Source organism: Drosophila persimilis, unplaced genomic scaffold (assembly GCF_003286085.1).
Source record: "Drosophila persimilis strain 14011-0111.01,24,50 unplaced genomic scaffold, DperRS2 tig00000686-arrow-arrow-pilon, whole genome shotgun sequence".
NCBI lineage: Eukaryota > Metazoa > Arthropoda > Insecta > Diptera > Drosophilidae > Drosophila > Drosophila persimilis.
In genome coordinates, this window is record NW_020825336.1 from 1,102,291 (window position 1) to 1,113,760 (window position 11,470).

At 46.5% G+C, this 11,470-nt stretch overlaps 1 protein-coding gene across 1 annotated transcript; it reads right to left on the reverse strand.

The window, feature by feature from the left end:
- Positions 1 to 519: 519 nt before the first annotated feature.
- Positions 520 to 11,246, reverse strand: LOC6600622 (neurotactin). Its single transcript, XM_026991885.1, has 3 exons — positions 11,035 to 11,246; positions 2,586 to 3,246; positions 520 to 2,523 (listed from the first exon to the last, which is right to left on the reverse strand). Exons 2-3 carry the CDS (start codon positions 3,178 to 3,180, stop codon positions 581 to 583), a joined length of 2,538 nt encoding a protein of 845 aa, XP_026847686.1. The 5' UTR covers positions 3,181 to 3,246; positions 11,035 to 11,246; the 3' UTR covers positions 520 to 580.
- Between the last annotated feature and the right edge of the window lie 224 nt (positions 11,247 to 11,470).

Genomic DNA, 11,470 nt, shown 5'->3' on the forward strand with positions numbered 1-11,470 from the left:
TATTTCTAGAGTTAGTTCTTGAGTTGAAAGACGTGTAGATCTATACTTTTCAAGTATAATTTGAATATATTTTGTGTGTGGTTTGTGTTTGTGTGTCATTTGTGTGTGTGTGAGTGTGGGTGTGGGTGTGTAAGATCAGAGAATACGTGTATCGATCGTCTCGTATATGGTATAGTATTATATGGTTAGAGATATATAAGATACTTAAAGAACTTCGTAACTTAAATTGTAAGACAACTAAATATACAGTAGCGACAGAGAGAGGTAGAGAGATAGAGATAGAGATAGAGACAGGGAGAGAGAGAGATATATAAACACTAGATTCACTTAAAGGCTAAACTAAATGCAAAAACGTATAGAGCTCCTACACCTAACCTTCCTAACAGGAAGGAGGAGAGGGAGAAGGTGTCTGCATTCGTCAGGGATTCAGATTCAGATCAAAGCCGAGAATCCCCTTGAGAAAATGTAGACATCATCATTTACAAGAGTCTAAAAAATAAAAAAAAAAATTTGGTTTGGGAGAAAGAAGGGGGCGGGGTGGGGGTTTATCTGCTTTTGGTTTTTCTTAGTCGGCTCCTCCTCAATCGATGCGCGCATAGCGCGGCACTATATCCTTGCTAATCCAGTAATTGCAATGCTCGTAGTCCTCCTGCGGCTGTGCGTCCTGCCCCACATTGATCACCCTTCGGCGTGGCTCGAACGACTGCACCGTGCCGTGCGATACATAATAGTAGAAGAGCTGCTGCATGGCCGACACATAGCGGCGCTGCTCCACGGTGTGGGGCTCATAGCGACCCAGAATGGCCTGCACATCGGCATCCACTGTCGCCAGCTGATCCTCGCCCTCGCCCTGGGTCACCACATAGAAGGGTACGCTCGGCTGGAGGCGGGCATTCGTCAGCAGCGGGCAAACGGTGCGTATGTCCGTGATGATGGACACCAGAGCGGCATAGTTCGTGGCATTGTAGCGTTCGATCACCTCATCGGTGAGGCCGAGGGCTCCGATTTGCGAATTGTTCAAGTACTCGCGCACCTCCTCCTTCGTCCAGTTGGCGTGCAGCTCGCGCAGCTTCTCGGTGTGCGCCTCATGGGCGGTGGCTCCCACGACCAGCAGCGGCTGCTCGGTGGCCTGGTCGCGCTTCCACGACTCCGAGGGATGCTGGAACAGCACATCTCCATCCAGGACCAGCCACTCGTGACGGCTGCCGCTGTTGATCTCCTGCGGCTGGGGCAGATCCTGGGGGAAGTGCAGCCAAGTGTCGGGTGTGGCGGCCCACAGTTTCTCGCTGGAGGCGTCGCGCAGACACCCCACATCGCTGCAGTCCAGGGTGACCATCAACTGCTGATTAAGCTTCTCCGCCTCTGCCAGGGGCTTGCCGGGGAATATGGCCGATCCGGAGGAGGACCAGGCGCGTGTGTACAGATCCTTGAGCTTGGGGGAGCTCACCAGCGCAGAGACCAGAGTGGCGCCCGCACGATGTCCCAAAAGAGTCACGGACTTGGGATCGCCTCCAAAGTTAACGATATTCAACTGGATCCACTTGAGTACAGCAATGATATCGGTGAGAGCGTAGTTGCCAGAGGTCCTTGGGTGCGCCTCCTTCGTGAGCGATTCCAAGGCGAGGAATCCAAAGATGCCCAGGCGGAAATTCGGGCGCACAAAGATCACATCATGGGAGCGGGAATAGCGGGCCGAGGGACGCAGTATGCCAGGCGATGGCCCCGCCAGGGTCTCGGCGCCAATGAGCACCACCACGGGCAGGGGATTCGTGTAGCGCACATGGGGCGTCACCACATCCAGGAAGAGGCAATCCTCGTCCCCCACAGTGGTGCCGTTGCCCAGTCGCTGAGTGCAGACGACGCTGCTGTTGTGCGTCTGCAGCGTGTCGTTCCAGCAGCCGTCGATGCTGTCGATCAACTGTGCGGGTCTCCAGCGCAGCTCATCCACGGGCGCCTTGGCATAGGGTATGCCACGGAAGGCAAAGGCTCCATCCTCCTTGACCCCCTCCACGGGCCCGCAGCCTGTTACGGCGAGAATGTAGCGACCCTCGCGCAGCGGGGGAGAGGTCAAAGTCTCGTGTGTCAGCACGTATCCAATCACCGCGAGGAGCAGCACAAACAACAGGATTCCGAAGGCAATCAAAGCATCGTCCACGCTGCATTTGTAGCCACGGAGGCGCTGCAACAGCGAAATGGGACGATCGCGTTCGTCCTCTTCGGCGGCGAGCTTCTGTTCTGCGGCCAGTTTCTCGTCCTTCAGTTCACTTTTGATGTCATCCGTGCCATTGGCATTCTTGACGGGTGCACGATCCACCGTGTCCTGATCCTTGAGCGAATCATCCAGAGTCTCCATCGAGGCGAGGCCTGCCTTGCCGCCCAGCCCCATCTCCACATCGTCGCCGTTCTTTCGCTGCTTGGGTATCATATTCGCAATCGGCAGTTTGATGGCATTCAAGAGTCCTCGCTTCGGTGGCGGATCCACGGCTGCTGCGTCCTCCGCTGCGGCAGCTTCAGCAGTGGCTTCTGTGCAAATGGAAATCTCAGGTTAGTTCTCGTACAAATGAACAGGAAAATCTATGACATACCCGACTTGGCATCCGCGTCTCCATTTACGAGCGCCTTCTTCTCCTTTTCGGCTCCTGGCTTGCGCACAAAGAAGCTCCTGAGGCGCTGTCCCAGGCCAGGACGCGGCTTGGGCTCTGCTGCTGCTGCTGCAGCGGCGGCATCTCCGTTGACTGCCGTCGCCTCCTTGTCCTTGTCCTCTGCATCCTTTTCGAGCAGCTCGCCCTCGGCGCCATCGCCCTCTGCCTTGGGTTTGTTTTTCATAAAGAAACCCGGCAGCTTGAGGCCACCGATGGGTATCTTCTTGGGCTTCACCTCGCGCTCTTCCTTGCTGATTTTCTTCTCCTCTCCTGCACCGCTGCCCTCCGTCGGCTGTGGCTTCTCCTTCTCCTCGGGAATGTCAATGATCTCATGTCCCTTCTCTTCATTGGTCTTTTCGCCCACCGGCGACTTCTTGCCCGCATTGGGGGTGGCCGGCTTCGATGACTGCGGACTGGGCGTCTTCTCGGTCTTCTTGCTGTCCAGCATCTTGTCCGTCTCCTTGGGCTCCTCCAGCGTCTCCTGCTGTGCGGCCGTTGTCTCTGTCGGTGGCGTTTCCTTCTCCTCGAGTTCTCCCATTATGTTATTTGTTTTTCGATGATTCTTTGGCTCTCAAGATACGTTTTAGAGAACTCTGCGAGAATTCTGCAACAAATGGAAGGGAAAAAATGTTTAATGCAAGTCCGTTTTTGGCACCAAACGACGGCGGCAATCCTTGGTGGCAGGACAAACCTTTGACTTAGTTGCTGCCGTTTTTGTTCGAGTTTGTTTATATTTTTAAAGACTTTGAGGGATCTACGATCTAAGATCTATCCCGATTGCTGGCTGAAATGCTTCTGAAATGCCGCTGCCTGCTGACCGCGGTCTTTATACCCTCCCTGACGATCCCGATTCCGAATCCCGATCCTTTCCAATAATTTTCTCTACCTGGAAAGAGCACGTACCTTCTGCTCTGCTCTGCTCGGCTCGGCTCGACTCAGGTAGAATCCTGGAAAATTGCTCAAATTTCCCTTGCAACATTCCCGTTGAGCCGAGTTTTTTTTTTTGCTTTTCCTCTTTTTGGGGCGGGAAGACCGCAAATTTATTGAGGCGACAGCTGCGCAGGACTCTCATTCGGTTGCTGATCGTCTGATCCCTGTCCCATGTCCTAGATCCTTTTACTTCTTCCATTTTTCTTTCCACTTTTGGTACGTGCGCCTTTCACACGTTGCACGTTGCACGTTCTACGAAAACGTTCTTTAATTAGCGAAAACCTATAAAATCAACGTCGCATCGGACCAAGGACATTTTGGTCATTAGAAAAGGTAACACCGCCGACGCCGCTTTTCGCAGCGGGATCTCAAAGGATCAGCGGGTCACAGGATCAGCGGACCAGTCATCGGTAGCAAAATCACGTCGCACAGCTCACACAAATCGAATGGCCAAAAGTCATGACAAATAAATAATGATAAAAATATTCCAAAAACGTGGAAATTGTGACTTTTCTTTTTTTTAATGATTTGATCGTTAGAATGGCATTAGACTGCAGACGTAGACTCGGGGAGGATCGTTTGGAATACATTAGGAGGCAATACGGTAAAAAGCAAAGGCAAATGGTGACTTTTACAGGGAAAAAGGAGTCCTTGAAGAGAAAAATAACTGCGGTTTTCCATATAAGTGTCTAAGGAAGAGACGGCGAATGATATTTGCTGAAGGAATCACTAAAGAGTACAAATATAGCTTAATTTGTACATTAATAGGAGTTTTTTAAAGATCCAGTGAACCTTTTAGGTATATCGAAGATTTCGTTTGATAAGCGATCATTGATTTTCCAAGATCTAAAGCAATCACTTCCAGATCCCCTTCTTCCACCCACTCTTATGATTTCCCATAGATTTTGTGCTTCCATTTCCTCCATTTTCTCTTTAAAGTAACATTTATCTGTGATTCTTTGAGGTATGCCCTCTTTTCTAGACAACTTCAGCAATCATTGGCTAGGATGATCCTTCAAAAGGTAAAGTTCCAATACCCATACAATCCATTGATCAATGATCTTCTACAACCACAGATTTTTCGTTCACTCAAGTCCCTCATTAAAAGCTTATCAATCAAGGGGATGATCTCCGTTCTCTCTACCGTCAATGGATTTCATTTAATTTCCTGGAACACCATTCGCCCCACAAATGACACACTAAACAATAATCTCCCTTCAGTCCCGTCCCCCCCATCTACACTCGAACTGCACTCATTATTTCCCCGTTTTCCTCACGCATGAAGGCGACACAAAAGATATGGAAAACGTGGGGGGAATGCGATGGGGCAACATGGAGGGAAAAACGATGCCAGGTCCCGACCCGACCTTTGCTGGCTCTGCTGTCATGTAAATCAACCGAAATTCCATTAAAATTTGAACTTTAAGTTCAAAACGCATTGCGTGTAATAATCTGTTGGAATATTATCACTATATTCTCTATGTGTTCTTCGCTCTTTCTCTCTCTCTCTCTCTGTTAAAGTGGAAGGAAAATCGAAAGCAAACCTCGAACATCGACATCGAGACATCGTCGTCTGTTGCGTATCGAAAGTGAAAAGAGTGTCACATGTGTGTGGCATGAAAGAGTGCGAGAGACAGAGAACACACAGAAATCCAATTGAATCGGATTTCAAAGCATTAACGACCCAGGAGCATGGGTGTGGGGAGCAGATAAGTGTTGTCTGGTTCTCCGATTCTCTAATTCTCTGGCCACAAGTCATGGGGCCACAAGTCGTACATACATACATATGTATGTATGTCTAAATAAGCCCCTCTCTCTTCCTTAGCTTCTCCTTCTGCTGCTAAACAGAAATGCAGGTCAAAGTAATTACAGTTCTCGCTGGAAAATGGAGTAGGCTTCAAGCATCTACGAGTATCTGCTGGATGCCACTAGCACAGTGCGTCCCAGCACTTTAGTACCACAAATAATAGCATAGCTGATCCCGTATCGCCAGTTGTCCCTAGAAATGAATGTATCCTTTCGCTTATGAGAAATTTGGGCAGCAAAACCACGGCATTAGTGGCCTCGCAAGCCTTCTTAAAAGTTCTCCCATGGATTTAAAAGGGGGAGAACTACCAAAAACTAAAGACAAAAAGACGATTCAATGGAGAGATATGGAACTCCCACTAAACCGGAAACCTCCATTAAACTGTGCGCTAAAACATCTTTAATCAGTTTTTTGGTTCCATTGAGTACTCTTTTCTAGGCAAAACTTCTACAGATCCTTCAGTCCCTAGAGTTCATATTTATATTTCGAGTGTTTTCATGCCTTTTTTGCATACTTTTGCCACGCACTGTTAGAGTGTGATCCCAGCCTCATTCTCACTTTGACAATTGCAAAAAGAATGTATTAATAAACTAAAGAGAGAGATAGAGAGGGAGAAAGATATCTTTTTCTATAGGTCCAGACATTCCATAAAGTGCAAGATATTTAGAGAGAGCGACAACGACAACGACAACGATGTAGATCAACGTCTAATCATCCTTTTGTTAATTAGCTGAGAATGAGAATCGTTTGTGGCCGAGAATGGGAATCGTTTGTGGTGTGTCCACCGGCGGGGGTCAAACAAACAAAACACAAATTTGGACGCGCCCGGAAGGGCAATGAAAAGCGGCGAAAAAGCGGTACAAAAGAAAAGCGTTCCCTGTTGACACGCACTCCCCCATAGCCCCATAGCCCCACCCCACATACCCTCTCTCCCTCTCTCGTTCTATGTGGCATATGTGACCGACAAGCGAAGCGAAGGGGTCCGGGCCTGGGCCGGGGTCTGGTGGCTGTAGCCGTAATTTGTCTTGGCTCGTAAATTAAATCAAATTCGAAACTTGCGTTTGACATGCAATTTCCCTTCCCTTCTTTGACTTCCAATTCCATGTCCTTCGCTTTTCCACTCTCTCTCTGCACCCCACAGCGTTTTCCAAAATTTAATATCTTTTTTTTTTTGTTCAAGAAATTACCGTTAAAACATAAAAAATTGACCACAAAATGCGGCGGGGATACGCTTAAAGAGCATTTACAGTGGGCAACAGTGGCAGAAAAGTGGAACATACGAGTGGTACTAGAAACCACTTTCTGGCAAGTATTTTTAAATATTTAATACTACAATTTTTATTTTCAATCTCCTATTTGTGACACTTTTTTAAAATATTTTTGCGCCATCTCCTATTTGTAACACTTGTTTTAACATTTGTCCCACTGTGCCTGTGTCGAAGAGTATGTAGCACTAGCGCCGAACGATAATCCCCCCTTTTGTTTTTGGTGGCTGCCACCACCCACCGCCCGTAAGCCCATGTAGATCCCCGTAGCTTAGGCGCAACAAATACATAAATTCTCGTGGAATATCTCTCGCATATCTTGCGGACATGTCAGGAACCACTTTGAAATGCATAAAAATGCAATTGCTTTTGGCCATTTATTCTATTGTTTCACGAATAGAGGGTGGAGGGGGAGTGTTCCAGGCGATAAGCCCCCCCGCTGTGAGTGAGAAAGCGACAACTGCTACACGAGTTTTCAGTGCTAACTGTCATTCAAGACGCAACCTGTGTGTGTGTGTGTGTGTGTGTGCGTGCTTGTGTTTGTGTGTGCCTATCCCTCCCTCTCCCACTCGCCAACAAACTAATGGCAGCGAAGCATGAAACGAAAAAAAGAAGGGGGCGGCAATGGCATGGAAGAAGGAATGACAGTGGAGGGGGAGGAGCAGACCTGCGTCCTGTTATTATTATTTATTACTGTTCTTGTTTTGGCTCCTGCCGCCACTTTACTCTTTCTATTCGATCAATCGCCCTCACCTATCCTTCTCACACCCCCGCGCACACTCCCACACACACAGATCACTCCTCGTATAAGTCGCTCCCACTCACACTCCCACACGCTCTCTCTCCTTTCTGTTGCTTTTTTCTGACTTGCGACCAAACCACCAGATGGCGCTTGCCGCCCTTCGTATGTGCGTGTGTGCCGGCATTAAGGTGTCGCCATAGAGAGAGTGAGGGAGAGGGCTATACTGATTGATAGGTGAGTGGCAGAGAGGCACAATAAAAAACACTCACTTTTACACTACTACTACTGTTATTATTCTTATTATGCACATGTGCGTGTGTGGGTGCTCTTTATGCTCAATTAAACAGGATATTGGAACAACTGCTGGACACTCGTCGCGTCAGAGTCCCGGACATTAAGATTTCAATGATAACGAATGAACCAACGAACACTCATTTATAATTACAGACAAACGAGGAAATTTGTCTAGACAGCCGCCACCGTTACCGCCACCGCAACAACAATAACAGCAATCAACGGAAAATGCTATTTCCAGGCTCCTACTCAGGTGGCTGCCCCTGCTCCGGCTCCGCCTCCGGCTCCTGCTCCTACGCCCCCGCCCCCAAGTGCTGGTGCTCCACCAATCAGTGCTTTTGATTCAATATCCTCGGGCAACAGACATAATTTTTCAATTTGTTCCACAAATATCCCTCCAGCAGAGCGGCAGAGCAGAGGGGAAATCCTCTCCCTAACGAAGTCAATTTGTCAGCCAGACGCCATCCAAAAGAGCGGCAGAGCGATGGCCATGCAGGTGAGGCTTTGCCAGAAAGCTCTCCCACGGCCTTTAACGCCTCACCTGCATGGCCACATGTGCCTTGGAACTCTGGAGCTCTGGAAACGAGAGCCCCCAAGGGCCAACTCTTGAAATTAACTTGAAAATATTTTGATCTAACAATTTATTATGCTTATTTCTTTCAAGTTTGTTAATTTCATGGCAATTTATAGAGTGGGGGGGAAGACGCAATTCCAATCAAAAGTGGGATGATTAATGAATACCCCGGACACGTGTGCCACGCGGGGAAGGGGCGCGAAGTTCAACCAAGCATAAGCTATGACGAGAAACACAGAAACTAGAAACCGCAAAACCCCAAAAGGTTGGCTGTGCACGTGCTCTCCTCTCTCTTTTTCTTCCTTTTTGATGGATGATAATCTCCAGAGGCCACAGAGGAGAGGGGAGCAGAGAGCAGGTAGTGAGCGGAAATTGGTAAACGAGTAAACACCACACACGCACACATACACATTAAAACCTCAAAGGATCTCCCCTCCCGGAAGGCGCCAGGGCTCTCTTGTGGTGTTGGTTTCTGATAGAAGAGGAGAGAGGGAGAATACCACTTCAAAATAAGGAAATTTTTATGAATTTGTTATTACACTCGAGAGAGTGCAGAGCAACAACAACAAAAGCACGGGAACAGAGAATAACCTTGAATTGCGTTCATCTCATCTCTCGTTTGTTTACCTCCGTTATCATAGATTGCAAAGAGTATGCCTGATTCATGGAGATCAATATATGTGGCCAGGTGATGGCGTAGACAGTGGGATCTATAGACAGCAGATTTGTTCCATGCACTTGGATCATATCTTTTGGCATTCTTTAAGTTCCGATTTAGTATAATCATGTCCACTCATCATATTCGGTAATTCGGAATCGTGGTAAAGGGTAACCGTCAGTCGACTACAACAGTCCATATTTTTTTTGTCCTTTCTTTGCTGTCATTCCCATTTTATTGCGCAGTTCCCTTTTCCCCCTGTCCCGAGAAGGAGGGACGGACATAGATAAGCAGAGATTTCGTTGAAGATAAAAATGCCTGGAATTCTCGTGGAAGGCAATTGAAATTGTCAACAAATTATTTATGATGCTCCTTCTCCTATACTGCACCCCTCACCGTCTAGGGTTCCACATGTAATCCTCTCATTAGTCAATTGTCAGCAGCTCTCGAGTGGAGGATATTCTCTCTTCCACTCATGATTGCTGATGGATTTACAGTTGAAAGTTGAGGAAATTCTCAAACGTTTGACCGTGAACTACCATTGAAACCCCAAGAACTGTTATTGTTTATCTTGAAAAAGGCGGGCGGAGGGAAAAAAGTGTTGAATATGTTGTTTGGATTGTCTTCAATTTTCTACATTTCCTTTGCTATCTTTTCCCCTTAATTGCTATTGTTGTTGTTTACTTTTCGAGTGAAAGCCGTCAACACACACGCCCTAACGCCCCAAAAAACTCCGCCCATTACATAAGAAATGTTTCCAATTGAAATGTAAAGCAAAAGAAAATGAGAAACTGTGGCACACTCATCATCATCATCGTGCCCCGTGCCCCATTCCCTGGCGGGGCGGGCGGCTTTTGTCTTTTGAAAACTTGGCAAAACAATGAAGGAAGTTGGGCATTGGATTTGGGGGGAGGGGGAGGGGGGAGTGGAGTTGTTCCCTCAATAAATCTCTTTTCGAATGCAAATGTTGCGTCAGCTTGGAAATCTTCACTTTCCTTCATTTCTCACACTCCAACAGATGTCTTCTTCTTGAAATTTCCTTGGGTTTTCTTTGGTTTTTGTTGATGTTTTCTTGGGTTTATACTTCAACGATTCCCCGGAAGTCGTTTTCTTAGAGCAGATCCCCTTTTTTTTTTGTTTTTGGTAGAGCAGCAGCTGCAAAGACAACTTTCTATTGGGGGATCTTTCATTTGTGATCTTTTCCTCTCGTTAATTGCCATCACCGATTCATTAATTATTGAATTATAGTTTCTTTATCCCCAATTTCATTCATTTCCTCTCTCATTTGTTTATGGCACCATCTCTCTCTCTCTGTTTAGGGATTTATTCTCCCGAGCCGCTCTATTTTTGGCCCCCCTCCGAAATGTTGATGGATTGAAAACTGTCTCTCTGGATGGCATTTGAGGATTAGCAGACACATTATTGTTTATGAAAATGTTCAAAAGGATTTGTCACGCCTTTGATTTATGTTAAATGTTAATGTTTTTCCCCGGGAGAAAAGGATGGAAATGGAGTTGCAGATGGAGTTGAATCTTCTGTAAAATCATTTGACACGAGCCATTAGACCCCAAGAGCCACCATGACGATGACGATGACGATGATGATGGGTGTGTGTTATGGGGGGGATTATATTCCATAGAATCATGGAGAGGCGCCATTAATCTTATTAAGAGCTTAGAATCGAAGCAAATGAAGAAATCTTGTAGCCAGAGAAATTATTTGGGTGGGGTGAATGTTTTCGATAGGCAATTAAGGGATTGTGGGGGATTAGAATGACTAGCTTTATATTTTAGGAAAACAATTCAACCGAATACTAAATCTTGTTAACTAAAAAATTTTACCCAAATAAAACATTTGTGGGACCTTCAATACCCTACAAACGAACTCTCGAATGAGTAGGATATCCATCTTCGGCTCTCTTCGCACAAATGTTGCTCAAAAGGGTATTTTCGTGACGTCTAGTCTAGCACATTCCACGCATTTTTCTCTCAAACGTAACTAGTATTTCCCATGGTTTCCCGTTCCTTTTCTTTGTTCCCCTACTTGTATGTTCCTTTTGTCTTCTGTTGTCCCTTTTACTCGCACACTCCTTAAATTTCTACCGCAATTGTTTGATTCTTACTTGTTTTTCAATTCCCGCAAATGGATATTTTTTTTTCAGTTCTTGTTGTTTGTTGTTGCCGGCACTTCGGCTGCTGTTGAGGAATAATCCGAAGATAGTCGATCCGAGTGAAACGTGTACGAAGTCCTTCCTGCAGGACGCTTTAAGGTGTGTATAACTGGCTTACACAGATTTGTTGTATATTTTTATTTTAGTGGTTATCTCTTTCTTTTGATATCTTTTTGCACTAGAATTTTCGTTTGTTTGCACTTTTTTATTTTGATGAACGCAGAAAAAATAATTGTTTCCCTTTTTGATATCTGGTTTTGATTTTGATTTTGTGTTTGTTTTTCGTTTGATTTGATTTGTCTGTTTCTGGTTTTTGTTTTTATCGCAATTTTCTCTCTCTCTCCCTTCCAAAAGGAGCAAAGAATCGGAGGAAGAACCGCCGAGGACA

What these genes read in the sequence shown, in the direction of transcription:
- LOC6600622 (XM_026991885.1), bottom strand. Translation starts at nt 3,180, where the DNA reads ATGGGAGAACTCGAGGAGAAGGAAACGCCACCGACAGAGACAACGGCC. An exon ending in AGACGCGGATGCCAAGTCGG is followed by an intron (nt 2,524 to 2,585) that starts GTATGTCATAGA and finishes CCATTTGCACAG; the next exon opens with AAGCCACTGCTGAAGCTGCC.